At 66.1% G+C, this 25916-nt stretch overlaps 1 protein-coding gene across 3 annotated transcripts in view; it reads right to left on the reverse strand.

The window, feature by feature from the left end:
- Nucleotides 1-7807: 7807 nt before the first annotated feature.
- GAS6 (growth arrest specific 6) overlaps nt 7808-25916 on the reverse strand; it is a 31694-nt gene continuing 13585 nt past the window's right edge. Inside the window, exons 1-12 of one of the 3 annotated variants that reach the window (XM_045977884.1) lie at nt 22167-22452; nt 21269-21391; nt 20533-20655; nt 17866-17988; nt 17037-17158; nt 16538-16656; nt 16063-16252; nt 14471-14635; nt 13356-13524; nt 10462-10634; nt 9122-9368; nt 7808-8233 (exon numbers count right to left, since the gene is read on the reverse strand). In XM_045977884.1, coding sequence (XP_045833840.1) covers nt 8079-8233; nt 9122-9368; nt 10462-10634; nt 13356-13524; nt 14471-14635; nt 16063-16252; nt 16538-16656; nt 17037-17158; nt 17866-17988; nt 20533-20655; nt 21269-21391; nt 22167-22239 — 1782 coding nt within the window. In that variant the 5' untranslated portion in view covers nt 22240-22452 and the 3' untranslated portion in view covers nt 7808-8078. Of the gene's footprint in view, nt 8234-9121; nt 9369-10461; nt 10635-13355; nt 13525-14470; nt 14636-16062; nt 16253-16537; nt 16657-17036; nt 17159-17865; nt 17989-20532; nt 20656-21268; nt 21392-22166; nt 22453-25916 lie in introns of those variants that run through there. The other 2 variants (XM_045977882.1, XM_045977883.1) reach the window with 2 other exon arrangements.

The raw sequence follows: 25916 nt of genomic DNA on the forward strand, positions 1-25916 counted from the left end.
GGCCCGGGCGTGGTGGTGGCCTGCGTGTCTGCCCCATTCCATCCTCGGCCACCGCTGGGGCCTCCAGCTTGTCCAAACACAGATGCCCCCTCTTTGCCCCCCAGGGGAGGCCTGGGCCTTCCTCCCTGTGCCTCCTCCGCCGCTTTGACTGGCAGGTCCCGGAGCAGCATTACCGACGCATGGACCGTGGGATGGCGATGATGGGGGCGGTGGGGGGCGCTGGCTTGCTGTGTCTCCGGGAGAGACATGGGACCCGGGCCGCGCTTCCATGACCGGCGGAGCGGGAAGGGGGTTCGAAGTGCCGACTTGGCGGCAAGTTACCCGCAGAGGGCGCAGGGCGCAGGGCGGGGGTGGCCGTTGGAGCTGAAAGACGGACCTCAAAGGGGACCCAGCTTCTCCGCTCCCAGTGTCCGCGAGCTCAGGACCCGCAGGCGGGGCTCGGCGTCCTGACGGGCGCGAACGGAGGGAGGCCGAAGTCCCGCTGCAGCCTGGGAGCGAGCGGCGTCTTGTGTCCTTTCGCGGCGGGGCCGCCTGTGGGAGCAGCGCTGTCCCGGGGACAGCCTGGTCACTGGAGGGTTCCCTCGTGGTTCACGGCAGCTTTCCTCGCGGCCTGCGGTGGTTTAGCAGCTCATGGCGGTTCACTCCGTGGCCCCTCAGCCTCTCTCCGCCAGCCGACACGCGCGGCGACGGGAGCTCCCCGCGGACCAGAGGTCTGGTTTGTCCCCAAGGTCAGGAGGGAGAAACAGGCGGGCAGAGCCCCGGCCACCCGACTCTGAAGCGGACGGCTCCCCGCGGGCCGGGCGCTGGCTCAGCTGCGGCTTGTGAGGAAGCTCCTCTCCGAGAGCGCGAAGGCCCCGGGCCTGCTCGGCGGGGAGGGTCGCAGGGAGGGACGCGGCGGCCTCTCAGGGCCCTGGACGCCTGGCAGAGCGAAGGGACCACGGCGCCGGCAGGAGACCAGAGCAGCTCCCGGAGGGACCTTCATGCACGTAGATACTGCTTTTAAGTTTTTAACCGTTCGAACGTACAGGGAAGACATTTAAGAGGTTGTTGGCAGGTGGGGAAAGACTAGAAATTTGTTGATTTAAAATCTGCGCCAAAACCAGCATTTTCCTTCTCAGAATCAGTTACTCGAGTCTGCGTGTGTTAGTCAGCGTCTCCCAGGGAAACAGATCCCACGGGACGTGTGCACGTGTGCCCAGGGTGCAGAGACGGCTGCACAGGGACTGAGACACAGAGACAGAGAGAGACAGAGACAGAGAGATGGAGAGAGAGACAGAGACAGAGAGATGGAGAGAGAGACAGAGACAGAGGTAGACAGACACAGAGGCAGAGAGACGGAGACAGACAGGAGGACGGACAGAGCCTGGAGCCTCCAGGCGGCCCAGACGGGGCTGCAGACCAAGGAAGAACGGCTCTTGCAGGCCTCGTCGGTCCCGAGGCAGAGCCCCCTTCCCTGGGCACTCGGTCTTTTCCTCGCAAGCCCTTCAGGGACTGGGCTGGTGCGCGTCAGTCGCATCTAGAAAACACCTTCCTATCAACCCCCAGGCTGGTGTTAGAGCCTCTGGGCCCCAAGGCCTGGCCGAGTGGACACATGAGACTAACCACTGACTCTACTGAAAATGCGGATGTCTTAATTTTTCCTGAAACTAGGAAATGCTGGGGGAACCCAGAGGACCCCCCCAGCCCCCGATGCTCTGGGTGGCCTCTTCCTTGGACACGTCTGCACTTTGGGGCCGGACTCGCGCACAGCAGGCGCACCCCGAGAAGCCGGGTTTCCGAGGGCGGGCGTCTCGGCAGGCGCCGCACGTGCCGCCGGTGTGCGGAGGAGGCCCCCGCGGACAAGTGGGCCCCGCTCCGGCCACGCTGGTGTGGTCTGATCGAGGAGCCTGGGTCAGGTGGGTGGCCCTGGTGCGGGGGAGCCCGGGCCCCAGGAGGGCTCGCTCTGGGGTGCTGTCGTGCTCGCGCGGACTGTGCAGGGCCGACCCTCCGCTGACCCCGAACTCTGCCCCGTGCAGCACTGCGCCGCTTCCCCGCCTCGACTCCCAGGGACCCCCGTGTCCGAGGACGCGCAGCCCCCCAGTGCCCCACCTTGCTGGGCGCCGGCCCACTTCCTCCCCGGGGCCTCCGCCTGCGCTCCCGACACATGGGGGTAGACGGAAAATTAACTTAGTTCCGGTTTCTTAAGAAACAAAGCAGCCTCTGCAAACCCTGTTCTGTGGCCAATCTCGCAGAGACGTCAGGGGAACGTTCCTGAAGTCTGCGCCTTCTTGCTCCTCCTGCGCGCATATGTGGGCAGAGAGGCCCAGACCAGCGGCGGGACAGAGCCCAGGCGCCCAAGGCCCCAGGCAGCACCTCTGCTCGGCTGCCTCGCCCGAGTGGACGCCCGGCCGGAGCCCCTCCGTCTGTCGTCTCCTGCTGAACAAAAGTCTCGCCATCTCCCTCGTGAGCCTGTTGTCACTATTCTGCCGCGGGAATACGGCCCCGTGTGCCCCGTGCAAGGTCATGTTGTAAGGAGAGGGGCTGTATGTGTCCGAACTTACACCCGTGACCCCGGGAGGCACAGCCCCGCTCAGCGCCCTGCCCTCTCCACGGCTCCCTGCTGGGGACGACACGACGCTTTGGCTCCGACATTAGATGCTGCTTGTGAGGTGCGTGCGTCCCCGAGGTCTGCCTCCTTCCTAACCTGCCGTCACACCTGCAGAAACGGTCGCTACCTGAGGCTGCCGGCGGCCGTCTCTCACGGATTGTTCTAGAGGCTGCCCGGTCTGTTCCGCAGGGAGCTCCATAGCCCCCCCGCCCCCCGCAGGGCAGGCCTCTAGAGCCAGTCTCTGCTGCAGTTGGGGGCTTCGGAGGCTTCAGCTAGAGCCTGGGGTCAGGTCGGCCTCCTGCAGACCCACCGCCACCCACCCAGGCACACTTGGAGCCCCGGCGGGACCCACCTGGGCAGTGGTCAGTCCCAGTTGAGTGACAGGTTGATCCTAAACTAGTCCTGGACCGTGGCTGGGGGTAGAGATAAGGTGGGGCGGGGAGGGGCAGGGAGGGGGTAAGAGGAGCCGGTGCGGAAAGAAGACCAGTCTCCTGCTCCCTCTGCTGGCGCGAAGGCAGGTCCAACAGGCCGTGCTCTCGGGCGCCGGAAGGCCTCACGGTTTTCTGGGCACCTCGAGTGCTTTCTCTGAAGAGGGCGAGCGCGTTCCCCTGTGGGCCGTCGCTGCGGTGCAGGACACAGGAGGCCGGCGGCTCTGGCTAACCGACCTTAGGAAGCCCCTTTGTCACCGATGAGGTAGCCACCGGCCTGGCCTCTGGTCCCCCAGATGCCTTCAGTCCCAGCGGGGCGTCCAGCTGACTTTCCACTCTGAGCCCAGACGGTCCGGCCGCCCAGCCCGGGCCTGCGCGTGGCGTCCTCTCGTAGACTCCGGGTTTGCAGCCGGGAAGCAGCAACGCGTCTGTCCTCCGGAGGAAATCCCTCCTGTCGCTCAGGGCTGCGAGCCGGGGTGCAGAGGCCTCTGAGGAGGCCATGCTGGGGTGGGGGGACCGGGGCACCTCCGTGTGCAGCTCAGTGTGCTTTGGGGGCCTCCACGACCCCTCACGGGCCTGGAGCTCAGGAACCAGCGCAGCGTGGCTGAGGCCGGATCCCTTCCCTGAGCTCGCTGTCCTGTGGGGTCTGCATGGGGAAGAGGGGCCAACTCTGGGGCCTCCAGGCTGCACCCTAGGCCCCCGCCGGCCCGCGGGGAGCAACCTGCTTCCGCCCAGGCTTGGGGCTGCCCCTCGCAGGGCCCAGCCTGACGGAGAGCTGCGACAGCAGTGTGGCCGGTGCTGGGAACCGCGCCGCTGATCGCCGAAGGCAGCCAGATGCTGAGACACAGGGACAGCGTTGACCTCGGCACCCACCCCAGGGTCAGAGGCACACAGCAGTGTCCGTGTTTCCCAAGATTGTTCACACCGACGTCACCCAAAAGCACTTCTATCTGCCCTGGGAGCCCAGAGCTGATAAAAATATTAGACTCCCAGGCCAACAATTCTGCTCTTGGCCACAAGAATGTCCTTATCCCCTGTCCCAGCCGCAAAGAATGCCAACAATTCAACTCCCGCCTGCTGATGGCTCCAGGCCCCTCGCAGTCCCCAGGACAGCTCCCCACACCCTGCACACTGCACGGGCCACCCGACACCCAGTCCCAGGGCAGCTCCCCACCCCTGGCACGTGGGGCCTGCTCACGCCAGGCCAGCAGTGTGTTGTGGGTACCATTCCCTGAGGGAAAAAATCTCTGCCAAAGCCTTTGCCTTTACAGTGATAGTCACTGGCCAGTTTGTGCCTGAGTGTAGGCGCCTCGAGGGTCCTGGCCTGGCAGCTCTGATGGGCTCCATGGCAAGTGGGTCTCGGTGGGGCCTCCCCCGCGCCCCGGCCTTGGCTGAGCTCCCCCACCTCTCTCCTGACCACTGACTGTGGCTACACCCAGTGGACCCAGAGCGGGGGCTGCTCATGGGTGCGGGGCTCCCCGTTGGTGGGAGGGAAATGTTCCAGAACGGGATGGTAGTGATGGTCGCACAGCCTTGTTAATGTATAAAACCCACTGAATTGTACGTTGTTAAAGGGTGAATATTACGGTGTGTGGCTTGTACCTCAATGAAAAGAGGGCAGGATGCCGTATCGGTGTGTGCGAAGCCGAACCAGGAGTATAGCCCGTGTCCAGGGGACAAGAAGACAGTCATCATCACTGTGAAGCCGGACCCCTCGCTGAGCAGAGAAGCCCTAGGAACTTTAGGGGAAATGTCGTCTGACCTACAGGAAGAAGAAAATGTCCAGGAGGCAAAGCCCTGACGCAACTAGTGGCTTTGTAGGTGGCAACAGTTAGAAATGTGTGTATTTCCTTTCTTCGTGTCCTAAGGTGATTTAATGATGAAAACGAATGCATGCGCAGAGAGAACGCTTAGAGCGAGGCACGAGGTGGTGCGACCGGCAGAGGTGAAGATAAGCGCGGCCGGGACGAGGCCGCCCCCCCTGCTCTGCCCGGCGCAGAGTTCGCGTGGACGTGTTCTCACCTCCTTCCGGTCAGTACCGGAGCGCGTGGTTGCTGGGTCCGGTGGTGGGAGCCGGTTTGGCAGACAGCCTTCCGGGGGGCCACGCTGTCCTGCACTGCCCATGGCGTGAGGGCCCCGGCCGCCAGCTGGCCAGCGCTCGGCGCTGCGCGTGACCCAGACTGTGGCCGCTCTGGCAGGAGGGCAGCCGTGTCTCATTGTCACGTTCGTTTGTCATTCTGTGGGGACAGTGCTGAGGAACACCGCTCAGGTGCTTACTAGCCAGCTGGGCCTCTGCTTTGGGACATTGTCTGTTCAGGTCTTTTGCCCATTTTTATTTGGGTTGCTTGTTTTCTTGTTGTTGAGTTTCAAGAGCTCTTTGTATATTTTGGGTACCAGTCCCTTGTCAGATGTGTTTTTGCAAATACTTTCTCCCTGTCCAAGGCTTGTCTCCTCCTTTCGACGTTGTCTTCTGTGCAGCAGACGTTTTCGCCTTGCTGACGTCCAGCTTGCCCATTCCGTCCTTCACGAATGCATCGTTCGTGATACCATCATTCGTGATGGGGTGTGGGTCTGGGTTCATTTCTCAGCATGTGGACGTCCAGTCGCTTCAGCACCGTTTGCTGCAGAGTTGGTCTCCCCTCCGCCGTGCTCCTCTGCTCCTTTGTCCAGCACCAGTGACCGCATTTGTGTGGGTCTGGTCTGGGGCCGTTTGTGCCACGGATCTGTTCGTCCAGCAACACCAGCCTGGACCGATCGTGGCAACTTTGCAGGAGGCCTTGAAGTCGGATATTGTCGGTCTTCTCGCTCTGCTCTTGACTTTCACGTCGCTCAGTATTTAAACCTTTCCTTGACTGTTAGAGCATTTGGGTTCTTTAAGAACTCGTTCTCTACCTGAGGTCAGGCTCAGACTCTCCTGTCGCGGGGTAGCAGAGTCTGTACGTAAAGGGTCAGAAGGTCAATACCGTTGGCTCACAGCGTCAGGTAACCTGTGTTAATGTGTGTGACGGCTCAGCTCCGACGCGTGGACGGTCCAGCTGTCGGCGATCCTGCGTCGACGGGTGTGGCTGTGTGCCAGTGAGCTTTGCTAACGGAAGGGGTTGGAGCCACAGGCCCTCGGGGTGTAGTCTCACATGCTTGTCTGGGGCTTCATGGGTGATTTTTAGATTTAATTACATATTCTACCTTGTGTCATGGGAGGCGAGGTCAGATTTCCTTTACCTTTGACGCAGGGCATTCAACAGGGCTGGTTGTGCACCCGGGGGACACCGGGCACTGTCTGGAGACATTTTTGATTGTTGTGAGTGTTGTGGGGGCTGGGGCGTGGTGCGGCGGGAACTAGTTCCTGGAGGGCAGGGAGCTACCCAACGACCCGGAAGAACCCGTTTCATAAAACACACGTTCACGATCAGCAGCGTCCTAAAAACAAACCCCAAACAACAAACAAACAAAATTATTGCAGCTCTTGTCTTGAAAAGCCAAAAGCAAATTAGACCATAACTCAGCACACAGAGTGTTCTATTCCCCGCACCGTCCCCATAGCACAAAGTCACTCCCGTCTGTCCCCACTGTCCTCCTCCACGAGACTGAACCAGGCTCGTCCAGGGCCTCCCGCCAGGCGCACAGTCAGAACCGCCCTGGCCCCCGCTCCCAGGGCGCACGATCAGATGATGGAGCTTCGTCCGTCTCTGACTTCTCTGCTGCCGGCACCCGGTCAGACAGTGGTGGGGGTGCCGGCCTGCCTGGCCCCAGTGCGGACCGTACAGCTGTATTGAGCCCTTACAGGGTATGAGCTTTTTCCTGGCCATAGTTGGTGATACCCTGGTGCCCAGTGGAAATCTAAGGAAACAGATTTTCTGCCCAGCTCCCTGCCAGAAACCTGAAGGGGGTCTCTTCTCCCCTGCGCTGCCGCCTCACTCTGCTTCCTGCCCCGTAGCTGGGGTGGGCTCCTCGGGCTCTGTCCTTCCTTCTGCAGCTGCTCGTCTCCGGTCTGCTGTCAGGCACCGAAATCCACGCTGCTCCGTACTTGGCTGACGCGGCTTTCACAGGTCACTCTATACTGAGAAAGGACAGATGCTGGGGGATGCTTTGTCGCCCTCCGTGGGGCAATGCAGACCTGCCCCACAGTCTCAGGGCATTCGAGGTTTGGAATCTAAGAACATCTCAGTCTTGGAGAAGCTTTCGGATCATCGAGCGTGGTCTCCAGCGGGTGCCGGAAACTTGCCTGGTGCATTGTGCATGACCGCGATGGTGACCGCCGGCCATCCCGCGACAGTCGCCGCCCTGACGGTGACCGCCGGCCTTCCTGTGACTGTCACATCAGGCAGACAGACCTGCCCTCCCAGAGCTCCGACCTCAACACTGGCCTCCCCCCCAGCCCACCGCCGGGCCTCTGTGACCTGTGTGTGCTGGTGGCCCTGGGGCCCCACGTGCATTTTCCTTTTGTGTCCTCTTGGGGTCAGAGCGGCGTCTGCACCCCCCACCTCGCAAAGCGGCAGGTGCACCCGTAACCAGATTCCAGCCGCTCCAGCCAGAAAGGCCCCTGTGAGGAGAGAAAATGGGAGACGGAGAGGGGAACGGGTTTGTGTAGGGAGAAGGCAGACAGGTGCGAACCTGCCCTGTGTCAGGAGGGGTGACAGGGCCTCGCCTCCATCAGAGTTGTGTCTACGCACAGAGAGCAGGGCTGCAGCGCCCAGAGCCAGGAGCCCGGAAGGGGTGCAGGGGAGGGGCTGGAGGGGGCCGACCTGCCGCCGGGCACGAACCAGCAAGGAGCAGAGCTCGCGGCACAGTTAGAAAGGGTTCTCTAAATATTTTATTTTTCCATACTTTTAGGCCAGAAAGAAGCATCGGTAATAAAATAACAGAATTATTTTCCTGGGTCCGCTTCGGCGGGGGCAGCCCCACCGGGGCCGGGGCCGTGGCCTCGTCCGGCCAACACCAGCTCCTTGGCTATGTACACGTACGTCACAGGCACAGGACAGTCTCGGAGGAACCTCGGCCGGGGCGGGCACAACGTCCACAGCTGCTCTCGCGGGGGCGGGGCGACCGTCCCTCCTCCTGCCGGCCTAGGGGGCGGCCCGCTCCACCGGGGGGCAGGAGTGGGACGTGATGTCGCTGTGCTTGTAGGCGGCCTCGTCCAGGTCCAGCCCCTTCCCGTTGACCTCCAGCGTCATGCAGCCGCGGTAGAAGGCCGTGACAGGCGCTGCGGTCACGGGCACATCTGGGCCAGTGGGAGAGAACGACACGGTCTCACAGGCGAGCGGCCCGTCTGTCCGGAGACCGGGGTCCCCGTCCTGCACATCCCCCGGCACTGCGCTCCCGGGCACCCGAGGGCCCCATCGGTGCCTGCCTTTCTCCTCAGGGGCACGGGTCCCTGTGTGCCCCGACCAGCAGCAGCTCAGCTGCGGGCCTGCAGGGACACCCGCCTGCCCCCAGGAAGTGCACGTGGACAGTTGGATCAGTTGGATCGCCCTGATCTCCGTCCTGGAGTCATTCCCGCTGCAGGGCTCCCCACACCCCAGCCCCCCTCTTCAAAGGTTTGTCTGTGAAAACTAAATGGATTGTGTGTCTGCTGGCCAAGGCAGGAGTCCGGGCGGCAAGGGCAGACCTGCACTGAGCCCTGGGGGCTGTGGGGTCGGGGGGGCTCACAACAGCAGCTGCCCACTGCCCTGATCACTCATGGCCACTGGCCAGCTCCCCTCCCGTAGTCAGACACGAGTCCCCAGTCTGTAGGAGGCAGCTGTCCGCTGCCCCTTCCTGGGCAGCACGGGGGCTGGAAGGGACTCTGGCCTCATAGGCTGAGCATCGGGACCAGGGCACCCAGACTCTGGCACGGTCCCTGGCGGCCAGCCCTGCCCCCCCGGCTCAGCAGAGCCTCTGCCTGAGGCACGCTCGGGGGAGCTTTTGGAGGACGCAGGGACAGCAGCTTCAGGCCGAGGCCTATCCCCGGAAGGCGAGGTCTCAGCCTCAAGCCCGGAACTGCTGGGCAGCACCAGGCTGGCCAGGAAGTTCAGCCTAAAGGGACCGCCCAGGCTCCGTGGGGGGCGAGCCCCGGGACGGTCAGAGCTGCGGACATCCCACCCCGGGACCACAGCCGTGGGAGCCCTACCTGGCAGCCCGCCCACGAAGGTGAGCACGGAACCCTGCAGGTGCGTCGCGAGCACGGCCAGGAGCTCCCGCAGGCGCGCCCCGCTCACTTCGCTCCGGCCCTTGGTGCCGTCGACCTCCAGGGTGGCCTCATCCTCCCGCACGGAGACGGCCACACGGTGCTCCTGGCCGTCGCAGACCTTGATCTCCATCAGGGCCAGGGTGATGCTCTCCACGGCCAGGATGACCAGCTGCGGGAAGACGCGCACCTGAGCACGAGGGCCTCCTGGCCCGTCTCCCTGCCCCCGAGCCCTCCGTGGGGGCAGGGCCTCCTAGGGCCGGGGCTCTGCGTTCTGTGGTGCACGGGGGTGGGGCTCAGTTTCCACGTGTGCAAGACGGACAGAGAACAGCGGGGACAGCAGCGTCATCCCGGGCGCCAGGGGCACCGCACTCTGCAGCCATCTCAGTGGACATGCTGCCCACCTGTCTGTGACCCGGAACACAGGACACGGCCACTTCTCCACGTCAAAATGCTACCAGGCCACAACAGAGGGGCTGGCGGTGCGGGGCTAGAAAGGCCAACATCCCAGGTGACAGCCGGCCACACGCACTGGGTGTTCCTGCCAGACAGAACTCGCCTCTGCTAACGTGGGCCAGAAACACAGGACGGACACACAGCCCGACAGCCTGGGATGGACACAGCAGGGCAGCTGGCCCAGCGCCGTTCACTCTCCATGCCCTGGGAGGGTCGGCAGCGCCCTGCAGGAGCTCCGTTTGCCCACAGGTGCACACGGTGTGTGGACTGGTGCTCCGTGGAGGGGCGTCTGCTGCGGTCTTGGGGACCAGACCACTCTGGGGAGCCTCTCACAGCACCAGCTGGGGCAGGCTGGCCGCTGTCCACACACACTCCCGGCCAGCAGGCCCGCCCATTTCGGACAGAGGCCGGTGCATACAAGCTCCTTCCTCTGCCCCTTGGCTGTTCCCTGAGCAAACTGTGGGTTCCACACGGCGGGTGTCGGCATGGCCGGGTGTGCGGGGCTGGGGGTACGCGGGCCCCCGCCTCAGGGCTCAGCCTGAATCTCCCAGGGGCGTGGGCCAGGCGGGCACATCTGGGCGCAGGAGAAACCGGGAGCGTTTGCCAGTGAGACAGTCGGAGACACGTGGTTCTAAACTGTCCAGCGGGACGTCACCCCCCCTTGGAATGGCTCCCAGGCCACCCTCCACACGGCTCTAACCCCCAGGCTGTCAGGTGACCTTGGGCAACGGTGTCCTCAGCCACGTGGCTGTGGGACCCGTGAGGGCTGCGCCATGGGGAGACAGAGCTTCCCGAGGTGAGAGCAGGGACCCGCCCGGGACGGCTACCTGCTTTTTGAGCTTCTTGGTGGAGTGGTAGTCAACCAGCGCCACGGAGAGGGCCACCACCTGGTCACTGCCCACCAGGGCGAGCAGCACGCCTGTGTCCGTGGCAGGACGGATCTGAGCCGTGACCTCTATCTGCCAGGTGGTGTCCGTGCCGACGTCCGCGGGGCTCCGAGCTGCAGTGAGGGCCGCAGGTCAGGAGGCCAGCCAGGCGGGGCTGGCCGTGGTGAGTGCGGTGGCAGCCCCAGGGAGGGCCACGCCCGAACACTAGGGGCCTGTCCCCAGGAAGCCGACCGTGGGGGAGCATGTGGGCCCCGGGGATGGCAGCCCTGCCATAAGCCCCCGCCACGGCCCCCGGGCAACAAAGGCCTGCCGGGACGGAAGGCAGGCGTGTCCCGTGGGCACCCTTCCCTGGCATCCCCTCTTCCTCCCCCACAGGACACGCTGCAGCGCCCGGCCCCCTGCCCCGCCGCGTCTCCCCGGCGCCCTTCGGGCGGCTCGACCAAGTCGCACGTGGTTGGAAGCCCTCAGAACGCGCCCTTCTCTGACCACACGGCTCCATGCCCCACTGAGCGGCTCCGTGCTTAGGCGCCTCATGTCTGCATATGTGACGTGGGTTTATGTCGCGTGGACGTCCGAGGGACAGACACGCGGGCTTCCCCTGCAGCTCCTGCACGGACAGGTCCAGAAAGCACACTGTGCGCGAGCGGCTGGGTCGTGGTTCTCTGGGGGTCGCTACAACACACGTTTCCTCTGGACACGTGAATCTTCTGACGGTGATGCCGAGCACCCCCTCTGCCCCACGGCTCGGGGGCTTCTGTCTCAGAGACCGTCGAGTCCTGGCGAAGGAGCCCATCGGGCCGGGGATGCCAGAGCAGGAGCCGCGTCCGCTGGAGCTCAGACGCCCTCCCTGCAGGGGAGTCAGCGCCGAGGTGAGCCGCAGCCTGGGTTCCCGACGGTTTCCAGTGGACCGTGAGCACCCGAATCCTCTGTAGGGGCCCCGGACCCAAGAGGAGTCTGCCACAGTCCATTTCCAGTAACTGTCCAGTGACTCGAATGCACGCAAAACTGGAAAAAGCAGCCCAAAAACCAAAAGTAAAAGCAAAAAAGAAACGCGGCCAGTGCGGCCTCCCGGGTCTCCTGGCCCTGAGTTTTCCCGTGACGGGACCTTCGGCCCCGGCTGCTGGGCGTCCCGTCGGCGGGGAGGGTCTCCCGGCTCCAGATGCTGCTGGGGGCTGACTCGGGGACGTCCCGAAGATGCTCCTCTGAGCTGGGAAACGGCGCCGGCGGCGCTCTGTGAGAAAAGCAGAGACTTCTCGACCCCGGTGGCTCCATGGCCGAGGCAGCCCGCAGACGCGCTCGCAGACCGTGGAGCGCAGCAGGGCCAGGGCCACCGTGGCTTCTGCCCAGGCCCGTGTCCCCGCACAGGAAGCGTGGATGCTGCTTGAAGGAAAGGTCGGGAAGTGCTTCTCACGAGGAGACTTTGTCGGAAACATCATGGTGACGTTTAGACTTTCCCGTGTGATCACGACGGATAACACGGTGTCGTACCTGCTTCTCCTCCCAGAAGTCCCTCTCGCGGCTCAGGAGTGCTGTGGCGGTTAAAGCACAGCTAGGAGGGGCCGTGACCCCAGGGCTTGAGAGGACAGCCGCCTCACAAGGAAGGAGGGTCGGGCCCTCTGCGTGGGAGGCCCACAGGGGCTGGAGGCGATGCGTGGATGTGGGGCCCGTGGCGGGGGGTGTGGCCCAGCCCTCAAGGCCAACGAGCCCGAGGGGAGGGAGTGTGGGTGCTTAACCACTCGCCGTCTGGAACAGAGGCGCTGCGAGCATCACCTGGAGACAGACCGAGCCAGAGATGGTCCTGGGGGGCGGCGACAGCTCCCCGAGCCCCGCTGCAGCAGGGTGCCGGCCAGAGGAGGGGGCAGGGAGGCCCCCGGAAGCCAGCACGCAGGCAGGCGCCTGGGCCGCACACCCGCCAGAGACCCTGCACGGCCGTGTGCCTGGGCGCTTCGCTGGGCCAGGTACCAGCCCTCCCCGGTCGGGCGCCAGTGTGAGGGAGGACGAGGGAAACCAGTGGAGCCCAGAGTCGAGCAACAGAACCACTGAGCCGGCACCGTGACCCGCGCTGCTCACGCCGCATCCTGAGCCGTGCGGCCTGGCAGTGTGGGACGTGAACGCGCGTCACGTGAAGGGTGTCTCAGCGACTGCTCCTTGACCCGCATGTTAGGGCTCTTTGTTTTTACTGAGCAGTGAATTTGATAAAAAGAGGAAAGAGAGTGTGCTCTGTGTTCCAGGGTCGGGAGGGCCGCCCCCTGCACCCTGCGACACCCTCGCTACACCGACGGCCCGACAGCTGCCGCGCGTGGACGTCACGGGAGCTTCGGGAAGGGCTGGTCCCGCAGGCCTGGCTTCTTCCTGCTGCGCGGCCATCAGCGCTGCCGTGGCGGACCCAGCTCTGCAGACAGCCCCGCGCCCCGGCAACGCGGCCGTCAGCCCCGTCCTGTTCCTCTGGGTCTTCTCTTCCCGCCAACCGTGAGCTCTAGAGCCCCGGGGCCAGCCACCCGCCGTCTCTGGACGCCGCCCCGCTCCACGCCTCGCCAGGCTCCGGGACCGCAGCGTCGCACTCATTCTCCACGGCTGCTCCACCGACCGCTCATCCTGTCCGAGGACGTCCCGCAGGCGTCCCCTCGGACCCTCCCCGTAGCTCCTGCTGCCGTCCCCACCCTGGCCGTCCCGGCACAGGCACGGTGGCCGTTTCCTTGCTGGCTCACCCCGCGCGGCGGCCCCAGGGCTGTGGGGTCATCGGCTTATCCCAGACACCGCCGTCCTAGGAAGCCGATTCCTGCTCTGTCCGCAAGTGCGGCCACGGCCGTGCCCACGCCGGGGCCGAGACTCACCAAAGTCCAGGCTGTAGAAGGCAAACCCGGTCCCGGGGTAGAAGGAGCCCCTCGTGGTCGCGGAGAAGCACTGCATCTTGGGATTGGCCTTCACCGTCTCCTGGATGGTGGTGTCCTCGCCGTTCAGCCAGTTCCAGCTCCTCACGCAGCCGTCCAGGCGGGGGTTTATCTGGGAGGACAGAGAAATCCCAGTGGCTTCTTGGGACCACACGGCCACGTCATGGGCTCCCAGACAGCCATGTGGCCGCCGCCACGCCGGTCAGGGGAAGGGATGCGTGGCTCAGGTAGTGGAAATCTCCCAGCAACTGGACAAGTGCTGGTTGTGGAGGCTGTTTCCTGAAAGGGCGCCTCAGGGACGGAACGAGTCCTCGCGGGGTCCCCAGTGGGCCACGCTGGGTCTGCCCACTCACTCCCAGAGCAGAGTGGGACCGTGCACCGGAAGGACATGGACGAAGGCGCACGTGGTGCCTGGTGCCCCCCGAAATGTGAGTCTGGGCGGCCCCCAGCCCCACGCGCTCCTCTGCAGCAATTCGGGTCTCCCCTGCCGGATCTGTCAAGCGGGGAGGTGTGAACAGCACCTGTGGGACCCAAGGGGTCTGACGCCCAGGCCATCTGCAAGACGCCGTCCTCCGCCCTGCAGGGAGGATCCGGCCGACACCTCCCACCACAGGGACCTCCGTGCCCGGGACCCTCTTCTCCCACTGGTGTGGGAGTCGCCACAGGGGGAGGGCTCTGGCCTGGCCAGCACACGCTGGGTGGCGGAGGGACCTTGGGGAGGGCAGGGCCGAGGCCACGCAGGGCTGCGAGGGACGACCAGTGCTGACCTCCCCGTTAGTCCTCCTCCCCGTGGAAATCCCGGCAGGGTTAACACCCCAAATGTTCTTGGGAATGGTCCAAAACACTTGACTGTTCCTTTTGTTAAAGAGTAATTTCATCGTGTTTTATCTCCACTGCAAAACAGGCACTTTTGTTATCGCTTCCGATGAAAACTCAAGCGAGTCTCACGGGGAGGTGGTGCGTTGGGGACACGGCCACCGGCCCGGGGCGAGTGCTCAGCACGGCAGCCGGCGGCCAGGCCTGGCCGCTGCGGGAGCCCGGGCTGCGACGGTACTCACAGGCTGCACCAGGTCTCTCTCCTTGAAGGGAATGCCGCCCACGGTCAGGTTGAGGTGGTACAGCCCTCTGTCCAGCTGGAACAGGTCCCCGGCCACCGCGATCTTCATGACCGCGTCCTTGTTCACCTTGACAACCAGATTCTGGTCCAGCTCCTCCACAGAGATCTGGAGAAGACCGGTGCCGTGAGGGGGGGCCCTTCCGGAAGGACCCGCTGCCCCCGCGGGCCGAGCTGCCCCCGACCGCGGGGAATGTTCACGCCCCACACACCTCGCGGTCCCCCTGTGACACAACCTCCCTCCAGGCCCTGTCGGTCCCCCCAGCACGGGCTTCTCCCTTCACTCCGCCTCCTCCAAGGGGGCCCCTTGGGGCCACTACTCTGGCCCCATCCTGGAGCCTCCCTAAGCCCCCAGGAGCTGCTTCCCGGACCGGGAATCCCACCGACGTCACCGTCTCCCACTTGGAGCTCCACTTCCCCAGCACAGCCGCGCCCCCATGAAGGCAGGAGGGCGCGCGGTCACCGGGTGCCTGGCACCGACGGGACGCTGAACGCGCTGACTCTGGAGCTCTGTGCTCGTCCCTCCTCTCCACGCAGGAGAATTAAAAAACCTGTCTCTCTGCCCTCTGTGCGTCCTGCTAGCCCTGCAGAAGCCCAGTTTCCTTTCTGGTCCACGTGGGAAACATGGAGGTGCTTGGGTCCGAGTGTGGACAGGAGGAAGAGGAGGAAGGGTCAGGAGAGGGAGGACAGAGGGGCTGCCTCTGGGCTGAGCCTGCCTTGGGCTGCCAGTTCATGCCTCGGGTGGGGCAGCTGTCCACCGCACGTCCTGGGTCCCCAGATTCCTCCCCTGGACACTGCCCCCCCCACCCCGCCCGGGACCCCTCCTGCTGCCGGTGCAGAGCGCCTGTCCCCGACCGTGAGCGCGGCCACTCTGGGGATATTCGTGCTTTAGGGGCTGAGGAAAGAAGCCTGAGTTCCCAGGACGGAGGTTAGCAAACGTCCACGCTGTCTCCATTCAGAGTTTCCCATCTTCTCTGAACTTCCAGAAGAAACAAGAACGCTTTTGTCTCTCAAGTGCTTACTTCTGAGCTTCTGGAAGGCTCGTGTGTGTCCCAAGCTGCCGTGTTCTGGGCACCGCGGTACAGGTCTCATCAGGACCGACAGGTCAGGCTCTGGGTGGCTAGGGCGTTCTCCCAAAGGAGACAGCCTCACGTGAGCATGTCTGCGGGGACGGCGCCGGCCCCAGGAGCCGGGTCCCAGGACGGTGCGGACACACGAGCCGGGAGCCTGGCCCAGACCTCAGCCCAGGGGCCCCAGCCCCTGTGTCGTGGACATTCTGAACAGTGCAGTTTCTGCAGCAGGACATCCTGTGTGCTCCAGGGCGACCGGCAGCTGCCACGGCTCCGGACAGCTGTGACCAACAGCACCGTTTCGGGACAGACTGCAGCCCTCGCCCCATCGACTATGAAGTTCTGGAGCAGGGCCTCATGCGGTGGCCACTCACAGCTGGGTGTGCACCTGCACGGGGAAATGCCAGGGCCCTCCCCAGGAGCTCCCAACCCTGCTGGCCTGGGGCTCAGGGGGGGCCGCGCTCACCGTCTGCCACATGCCGTGACTGACCACAGGCCCACTGCTGGTGACGCGGCCAACCCCGTGGTAGCGCAGCTGCAGCTCCAGCCGGCCGGCCCGCAGGCCCAGCACGATCCAGGCGCTGTCCTGATGGCCTCCAGCAAAGAAGAGGACGCCTTCAGGGTCAAAGGTCCTGAAGTCAAATTCGGCGACCAGCCTAAGTACCAGCACGAGAAACACACAAATGACACGGGCAGGTGGCTCGAGGCCTCCCGCCCCAGGGGCCCCGCAGGTGCGCGGACAGCCTGGGACTCCGTCCTGGACTTTGGAGGCAGCACCCTGCAGAGGTCCAGAGCCGGAGCCCGGCTGCTGTCGCTGGGCAGGGACAGGGCCGGCCGCCGGGCCTGTGGGGTGCTACCCAGTGCAGGGCCGGGGATCGGCTGTCCCGGGGGCTTCAGGCCGGCCCTGGCCCCGCGCACCCGGCTTCGCCCCCGGCCCTCACCTGGTGGGTTGCAGTCTTTTGAAGCGCAGCCTGATCACCGGTGTTCCACTGAACATGCGGCCCAGGTACAAGGACTTCACGCTCTTGGCTACGTTAAAAGGCACGCAGGGCAAAATATCCTGCGGGAAGGGAGTGAGGGCTGTCAGGCAGCCGTACCTGGGTGCTGCCCCCCAGGCACACAGGGTCAGGACGCAGTGGGGCCTCCCTCCCCGCTCGCCGGCCAGGCTCTGACTGAAACCGAGGCTGTTACGGCTCGGAGAGACCACAGTAGCGTGCCGAGCCGGGGTCGGGCCGGCCAGTCGGGAGGCTCGGACCCCACACGTGTCCCTGACCTGAGCCAACTGACCGGGAGGGCAGCACGTGCCGCGGGCGCAGGCCGCCCGCTCCGCCGTGGGTGCGGAGCTGCCCGCGAGACGTCACGCAGGGGACAGACAGGCCTCCTGTCCTGCATTCCCACTAGCCCCGTCCTCCCGAGGGAACGGCTGCCCTGTGGTCACACCTCACAGGTGTTCATGTCCGGGGACAGCTTGAGGCCTCCGCGTCCGTCGCAGTGGCAGGCGTAGCCCCCCGGGGAGTTGACGCAGGCCTGCTCACAGCGGTCCTCTGCACACTCGTCCACATCTGTCACCACAGGGGAGACGGGCAAAGCTCAGCACACGCGGCGCCTCCGCGTCTCCGAGGCGCCCACAGCGCGCTCACCTGAGAGTGAGCTCCAGAGAAGGAGGCACCCAGCCCGGGCCGCCCCCCACGCTGCCCGTGCTCCCTGCAGGGCCGGTCAGCGGTCTCTCCCTCTCCTCCTCCTTGGGTTAGAGAAGGAGGTGGGAATAAGCCACTAGGTCAGGGCACAAAGCCCGTCTATGAGGGTCTGGAGGGTCTGTGACCGTTGGCAGGTGTCCCTGGGGCTGGTTTGGGGGTCCAAGAGACACCCCACAGGGGACACGGAGGAGGGCATGGAGGGTGTGTGGGCGGGGGCCACCCGGCTTCCTCGTGGAAGCGCAGGGCAGGAAGGCTGAGAAGAAAACCTGTCCCTCTCTGTGCCCCCGACACAGGGTGTGCTCGTCACCTGCCCCCGAGCACAGCAGGTTGACCTGAAGATGGGCTAGAGGTCCCTGTGCCAGGGGCATGGGGGCCCCCCTCAAATCTCTGCTGTGTCCTCGGCAGTTGGGGGAAGCGGCCCTGTTGCATGAAGAGACACCTGGGACACGCGTGTGTGGTTCACACACGTACGGACTTGCACACACACGCACTCTTGTGTGTGCCCACACGCGAGCACACGTGTTCACAAGGGTGTGTGTGTGCTGGTGACAGTGGGCAGCGGGGGCGGGTACCTCGGCAGGCCTTGTCTGGGGAGCTGAACACGTAACCCTCGTCGCACACGCAGGAGTAGGAGCCTGGCAGATTCTTGCAGCGGGCGTCCCCGCAGGCACCTCCGTTTGCACACTCATCCACATCTGCAAGAGAGAGCAAAGCCCTTGACCGGGGCCGTGTCTGCCGGTCGCCAGCCCATGGTCAGTCACGGAGCAGGAGCAGCAGCAGCCAGAACCGCTGCTCTGGGCGGCGCTGAGCGGGGCTCCCGGGCTGCCGGGCCCCTCCCCCACTCTCTGCAGCCCCAGGCTCAGGCTAGGAGCAGGGGCGTTTCTGACTGGGGTCCCAGGTGACAGGGTGGTCTCTGAGCACTGGACAGAGCCAGGCTGGTCCAGGGGTGAGCACCGGGGCGCAGAAAGGTGGAGGGGAACCTGGGGGCCTTGGGATGGAGGCGCCCGTGCCGATGGCCGCCCGGTCTCCCCGTGACAACCGGACGCCACAGGGTCAATTGTCGAGCCTCTTCCTGAGGTGACAACGATCCTCTCCCCTCGGCGAGCGAGCAGCCCAACCTCCGCAGTTACGAGCCCGTCTCCTCCAGGGACAGAAGGGGCGTCCGGCACGTGCACTGACGACTTCCAACACCACGGATTCCTCACGGGGCCTCACAACGGCCCCAACTCGTGGTGACGGCACCACACAGGCCCTCGGACGCGGAAACCAGAAAGCGCCCCCATGACCACGGGAAAAAGCCAGGGCACCGCCACGCGTCCCTCCAGAGCAGTGTGTCTGCCTCTGGGTTCACGGGCCCGTCGGCCTCTGCGCGAGCGCTTCCCACCCCGCAGTCCAGCCGAGACCCGGGCTGAGCCTGCCCCACGTCCAGGAGCTCAGGAACGTCACTCCCCTCGGCAGCGGGGTGCTGGGGGGCCCAGGACGACACCGCCCTTCTGGGCAGGTAGACACGGGCCGCCCCACACAGAGGATGCCTCATTGGGGCAAAGCCTTTTTTTTTGGTGCAAAGCTGTCTTAGCACAGCCTTCGAGGCCCTGCGGCAGCTCGCCAAAGCCCCATGGCCCTCGCGATGGCCGAGGGACAGCGTGGCCAGGGCCCACGAACCCGTGTCTCCCCAGATCCGGGGCCACAGAAAATGGTGCACTGAGCTCTGGACCCCACTCACCCACGTGGCCCCACGTCAACCATCAGCCACGGCCGCAGAGCCACGGGGGGTGAGGCTGGGGGTCCGTAGAGCCAAGCGCTGTTGGAGGGTCCTGTGACCCAGCCAGCACCTGTCTGACCGCTCGTCACCGAGCACGGAGACGGGACGGCCCACGCAGCCGGCAGGGTGTGGTGCTGGCACGGCCGCAGGGCCCAGGGGGTCCACACCCAACCCTGCTGGGTACACTGTGGCCACGAGGCCCTGTCCCCCGCCCCCGGGCCTCATCGGCTCTCCCCCCAGGAGAGGGCCCCTCCCGGCCCACCTTTCGGCCACGCGACGTGGAGCCCCTCCCTGCAGCCACGCAGAGACAACGGAGGGGCCGGGTGCTGGGGTGCAGGCGTACGGCGCGACCCCCACCCTCCTCCCCAGCATCTCGACGGACAGAAAAGCCGGTCTCTTCCGGACCATAGTGACAGACCTCATACCCCACAGCCTCCCTCGCTGGGTCTCGGGTAACAGGTCCCCAGAGAAGGAGGTGACGGCTGAGAGAGGGTGTGCGTGCGTGGGCACCGGCAGGAACAGCCTGACTCCCGGCAGCGCAGGTGGGGCACCCACCCCTCGCGCTCGCGGGCGTCAGCCATGCAACGGGAGCAGCGGCCCGTGGCCCCCCAAAGCAGTGGGTGCACAGCCCTACCCCGTCGTCTGGCACGTGGCGCTGGGGGCAAGGGCAGTGGGACGCAGGGGCCCCTCTGGCTGTCTCACGCCTCACGACCCAGTGAGTGGGCAGGAGGTGGGGGACCGTCACTCGGGCTTGCAGGGAGGCTAAGCAGACCTTCCCGTGCCGCACCGTCCGCCCATGGCCCGAGGCCTCTCCCGGCAGCCTCGGGCGCACACGGCAAGGGCTGAGAGAACGCGGAGGGGACCCTGACGCGGCCAGGTGCTGTGGTCAACACCCTGTGCAAGGTCTGGGAAAGGGACCCCTTGTTCTGTCCAACTCAGAGGTCCAGCTGGGGCTCCGGCCGCTGCGCGCCTTGCTCCCGAGGCTGCCTCTCCCTCAGCACCTCTGTCCCATCCCCAGGCAGGTGGGCGGCTCGTCCTCTGCAGCCCGGCTAGCCACGGCTGCAGACTTTCCTGGGAGGTCAGGGCGTGGGGCCCCGCGGAAGCAAGTGGGCGTCAGAGGCCTCGTCTGCTCCTGGCCCAACCCCACTGTCCAGGCCCCGTCCCGGGCTGTGGTCACACAGATGCGTGGAGCTGCCCCCCCCTCCCTGGGGCAGTGGGGGAGGTCCCCTCAGCGGGGCTGGCCGGTGCACAGATCCCGGTGAATCACCCCGGGCCGGGGGCTGGGGCAGCTCCCAGCGGCGGCCGACATGCCCGGACATGTGCTCCGCGTCCCTCCACCCTCTTCCCGCCCCCCCCCCCGGAGCCTCGCAGCGGAGCAGCCGGACTGCCGACCTCAGCAATCTGGCCTCCGGCGGACTCTGGCAACGGCAAACACAGGGGGAGGGGCCGAGGGGAGAGCGCGCAGCACGGGCCTTACCGTGGCAGGTCCTGCTGTCGGGGCCCAGCGCGTAGCCGCTGTCGCAGGCGCAGGAGAAGCTGCCTGGCTTGTTGGAGCAGATCTGGTTGCAGCCCCCGTTCTGCTGGCCGCACTCGTTGACATCTGGGCACAGGACACAGAGACCCTGGGGAGTGCCCAGAGCCGACACGGGACCCCCAGCAAGCGCACGGGGCGAAGGGCAGACCTCAAGGCTCTGCAGGCGGTGAGGGTCCGTGGCGCCCGCTCCGTGGCTGCTGTTGCACCCGGGAGGAGGGTGAGGGCTGACGGGGACAGACCTGGGCGGACGCAGCTAGACCAAGCCCCACGCGCGCAGCCCCCCTGCCCCGGGCGGCTCGGCACCGCAGAGAAGGGGCCACCCGAGGTAACTGGGTCCTGGGGCATTTTTCCTGACCCCCCCGCCCCCCCCCCACTGCAGACGGGGAGGCTGGCCCTGAGACTCTGTCGTCCCCACAGGCCGAGCCCCAGGGGTGGCCCCCACTGGCTCCTTCCTTCCTTCCAGTCCTGCAGGAGCCAGGCCGCCGTACCCGAGGGCTCCCGGACGGCCGGCACCCAGTGCTCAGGGCAGGGCCTGGAGGGGCCCGGGGTGGGGGCACTGCCTGTCTCTCCCTCCACCTGACGGCCAGGTCGCCGGACAGTCCCTGCATCCCCCGGGGTGGGGCCGCAGCCACTCCCCCAGGAGCACCCCTGCCCTGGTCCCGCAGCAGCAGGGCCTCACCTCTGTCACAGAGCCGCCCGCCCCAGCCGGCCCGGCACTGGCAGTAGAAGTTGCCCATGAGGTCCTGGCAGACCTGGGTCCCCTCCTTGTCGCAGGGGTTCGGGGAGCACTGGTCGGGCAGGTCTGTGCCGAAAGAAGGGAAAAGAGGGTCAGCTGGGAGGGAGCGGCTCGGGGCCGGCGGCCCAGACGGCAGCTCCAGGTGGAGGGCGCTCAGGGACAGTCTGGCCAGACCCTCCTCTGGGGCCGGGCAATCCAGGTCGGCTGGGACGGAGCGGCCCCCTGCCCACCGGCCAGAGGCAGCTGAGGAGAGGGAGGGGCCCACCGCTGGCTGGCCCGAGGGGCTGCTTGAGCTACATGCCCCCACCTTCCCGGCTGGGCACCCTGTCCCCTCCAACCCCACCATCGACCTCCGCCAACGCACTCCCTGCTGCAGGGACGCTGCCACACCGTCACTGGGTGGGGGGCTGCCCCGGCCCTTCCAGAGAGGGGCACCCGCCCGCTGGCCGGGACCTCCTTGCCCGGCGAGGGAGCGGGGACTGTCTCCCCGGCCCAGAGTGTCGATCACCAGACAGTTTCCAGCTGCTTTAGGGACGATGGCGGACACCATCCCAGGAGGCCTTCCTGGGGTCTGGGTGCGGGAAGAGCTGCTCACGGGCCACCGAGGCTCCTGATCCCAGGGCCGGTCCCTGACTGCAGAGCCTGACCATGGGCGGCAGTGGGCCCCAGGGTGCTGGCAGGAGGGCAGAGCTCCGAGAACCCTCTCTCGGGCACAGCTGTGCTGGGTGGGCTGGGCAGGAAGGGACACCTCTGTCCTGGAGCCGCGGGGCAGAGAACCCGGGTGGGCGCGGCCGCGGCAGGTCGCGGGGGGGGGGGCCGACCCTGGCTCTCCGCGGCTCACCCCCCGGGTCTCCGGGCAACCTCAGTGAGGAGCAGACGCCCAACGCCAGCAGACGGTGTCCTGCCTCGCCCATCGTGCCCGTCACGAGGCCGAACCGCGACCCGGCCTGGCTCCGATCGGCCTGCTGGCCGTCCCTCCGGCCTCATCTGGGCCCGCTCGTGCCTCTGTTGCTTGACGAGCCGTGGCGGCCTTCCCACGAGGCCCGTGCGGACCGTATACATCTCCCGGGTGCTCCGTGGGCTCCCGTTCCGTCCTGCGCTCCAGCAGACACGTGCCCGTCAGACCCGGGCCGCATGGGGCCGTGGCCGGGTCCGAACCGAGGGCCAGCACAAAGGGTGAGGTGCACCCGAGAGCCCAGGGCCACCTCGCAATCCCCGAGGCAAGTGCTCTTCAGCTGCAGTGACAACCGTGGCCAATCTGGCTACTCTGGGTCACTGTCACCCGAGGGCCATGAGGACGTTTCCCCAGCAGCTCGGTGGATCGTGGGCTCCTAGGCCGACCGGCTGGTGTCCATCCCCAGATGCGGGCGAGGGCCAGCCCGCGGAGGGCAGGTGACGCCCGGCCTGCCTCCCAGGGCCTGGCCCAGACCAGCCACAGGACAGTCTCACCCCATGTCCCCCTCTCCAGGACCACGCGTCCTGGGGGCCCCTCATCCGGTACAATCACTTCCGTTGTATTTACGAAGTGACGGGCCTGTTGCAAACCGCGTGGTAGGCGGGCGGCCCTGGAGAGGCCCGTCCGGTTCCCGGGTGACCCAGGATGTGACAGCGGCCAGCTTTTCTCTCTGCCCAAACCCACAGGGCCGCCGAGAGCCCAGCGCTCAGGCTTGTGTCCATCCCGCCGGCCAGGTGGGCACACGCCACCAACTCATCTCTTCTCTGCCAGCCTGACGCCAGGTTGGGCTCCGCACCGCTGCCCCGGCACTTGCTCCCGGCCCGTGGCTGCAGATCCGCAGCTGAGCCGGGTCTCAGCCTCGCTGGCCCTGCCGTCCCCTGGGGCTCCGGTCAGCCTGCTGTCTCCACTCCGCTGGGCTGCGACCCCCTGCGTCCGAAGAACCAGACCACGTCTGTCCATGGCTCCTTCTGCGGCTGGGGCGGAACAAACACGGCGTCCCCGAGGGCGGAGTGACACCCACACGGTTGTTCTTGGCAGGCCGAGGGAAATGCCTTCTGCCCGGAAGCACGGAGGAACTGGGTGCAGGAATGAAGAAACCGGGTCTGGGAACAGCGTGTCCCCCAGCTGCCGGGGGCTGGCGGGTCAGCCCTGTGGTCGGCCATGCCGCCGGACTGGCTGCCCGCGGTGACACTCCGGGGTGCAGAAGGGCCGGGGAGGGTCAGGTCGACACCGCAGATGGAGGGCCCTGAGGGCAGGAGGGGTTGTGGGGGCGGGAGTGGCCGCTGCTCACAGCAGGAGCCCGGAGGGCCCCCGGGGAAGGGCGAGCGTCTCCACTGCCCGTGTTTGGTTCCAGAGCGGGTTGTTCCAGAAGCGCGGAAGGTGCTTTCGGCAGGAGGGCTGGTTAACTCTAGAATCTGCCTAGAACGCCCAACCCCCTCAGTAAAACCCCAGGGTCCCCGCGCTGGGGGCCGAGACCAGCTCCCACGGGCTCCCGCAGAACCCCCAGCCCAGGAGACTGTACCGTGGCTGGTCCCCGCGTCCTGCCTGGTCTTCACCTCGGGCACCGGAGGACGGGGGAGGGCTGCAGCGGGCTCTCCGGCCCTCGACAGGGGCCCCGCAAACTCCGACAAAGAGCTGACACCCTCGGTGGGTTCGGATGGGCACGGACCTCTGTAGCCCGGGGCACCCGCTCCCTGCCCGGAGGACACGGGGCTCCCCTTGCCCTGAGGCGGCCGTGCTGCTCGTGGCGGGCACGTGGACCACCCCACCGGGAGCCTCTCTCAGCGGCTGCGGATCCCCAGCCTCGAAGTCCGAGGGTGACGACCAGTTCGCACCCGGACCACAGGCTCCAGGCGGCGCCCAGGGACCATGGGGAAGGGGCCAGGGCCGTGAGGTCCGCCAGCAGAAGGTGGGCGGGTGCGGGAAGAGAGCCCCGGGCCTGGAGCCCATCGGGGCGAACACTGAGAGGCTGCTGCGTCGATCCGAACGGTACCAGACCATTAAGCACTCAGCTGTGCCTCGCTGTCCCGTGGCCCCCAGATCAGAGGGTTTTCAGGACAGAAGTGATGAAAACAGCGAGACGTTGCCAGTGCTGTCCTGATGCACTGGGGGGGGGGGGGGGTGCCTGGCTCCGGGGGCGGGGGGCGGGCAGGCAGGGCGTGCTCCTTCCTGAGCCGCGGCCTCGGGGCCCTGCCCCACCCCCGTGAGGATGGCGCGGCACGTGGGGACCGGCACCCACAGCCTGCGTCGCCCACCGGTGCGGGGCTGCGTGCCGGCCTCCCGAGCAGACAGCTCGAGCTCATTCAGAGCCAGTCCTCGCTGGTCACACAACTGGAACCCTCTAATGCTACATGATCTGTCTCGCGGCACAGTGTGGGCCAGGACCGCTGCAGCTTCCCTCGGAGCCTGACCTCGCTGACTGTGTGAGCGCCGTTCCAACGGGGGCTGCCGCGTGGAGCGGACGCCGTCAGGAGGCGTGAAGCACCACGTCGCTTTTTATAATCTTTGGAAAGCACAACCAAAGCCCAGCAGCTGGAACGGTCTGATCAACGTGGCCACATGATGTAAAAGGAAGAAACTGGTTTAGCAAACTGACATCCTTAAAAAAATTACTAAAAACAAAAAGCCGAAATGACACGAACGTAAACTGCTACAACCTCACCCCAATGTCTGCCTCCGGCCCCGTGAGGTCGCCAGGCCCTTGGAGAGACCAGGGTCACAAGCTGACCCCACGGAGGCCGAGGTCACAAGCCGACCCCAGGGAGGCCGAGGGAGGGGGCAGCTCCGGGTTGTCCATGAAGCACGGGCACGGGTTCTGGCCACTCTGAGTCGAGGCACTTCTGCCCCAAATCACAGAGGCCGGTCTGCTCTGCACCTGTGTGGGGCTGCCCTGGGGTCAGAGGGGAGCAGCAGCCTGAACGGCAGGGCCCCTCCTCTTCCTGTGTTAAATCAATCACTTCCTCTGCTCGTCCGGGCTGGGGCCTGGGCCTGTGACCAGCGCGTGGATCAGTGGGTGTCTGGACGCAGGGGCACCGCCTGGCCAGGCCAGCCGGGCCCCGTGAGCAGCGCCGGGTGCCCCGACTTCTTGGCAACCCCAGAGGGGGCAGGCCCCACGCGAAATGCCGGAAGGGCCCACCCCGCGGCGGGGCCGTGGGCTTGGAGCCACCTGAGACACAGGCAGAGCACGGGGACACCCGGATCAGGGCCACCGGCCGCCGGTGCTCAGACCCCAGCCAGGCCCACAGTCCCGCCCGGTGGCCGCGCTCACAGCCGGCTCAGACGCGACAGGCCAGCAGCAGAGTCCGCTCTCCTGCGGGACACGCGGAGCGACGTTACCACCAGCGCGAAAGATGAGTGAGGGGCTGAGGGAGAACCACGTGACCTTTAGGACAAGTGGCGAACCAAGAACTCCTACGAACTGAGAGAACCGGGCAGAGCCCAGACACGGGTCACTTGCAGGAAAAGAACACAAGGTTGTAAGCACGTGACCCTCTGCGAACTCGCTAGTGAGGACAAACAGAAAGGCTGGCTTCACGCCGCACCATGGACACTGAAGGAGACCGACACGCAGAAACGCTCGTGAGCCCACCAGACACGGGGGCGGGGCTGGGCACCCGGCCGGTGACCGCTCTGCAT

The sequence above is a fragment of the Meles meles genome, chromosome 14, assembly GCF_922984935.1.
Source record: "Meles meles chromosome 14, mMelMel3.1 paternal haplotype, whole genome shotgun sequence".
Classification (NCBI taxonomy): Eukaryota; Metazoa; Chordata; class Mammalia; order Carnivora; family Mustelidae; genus Meles; species Meles meles.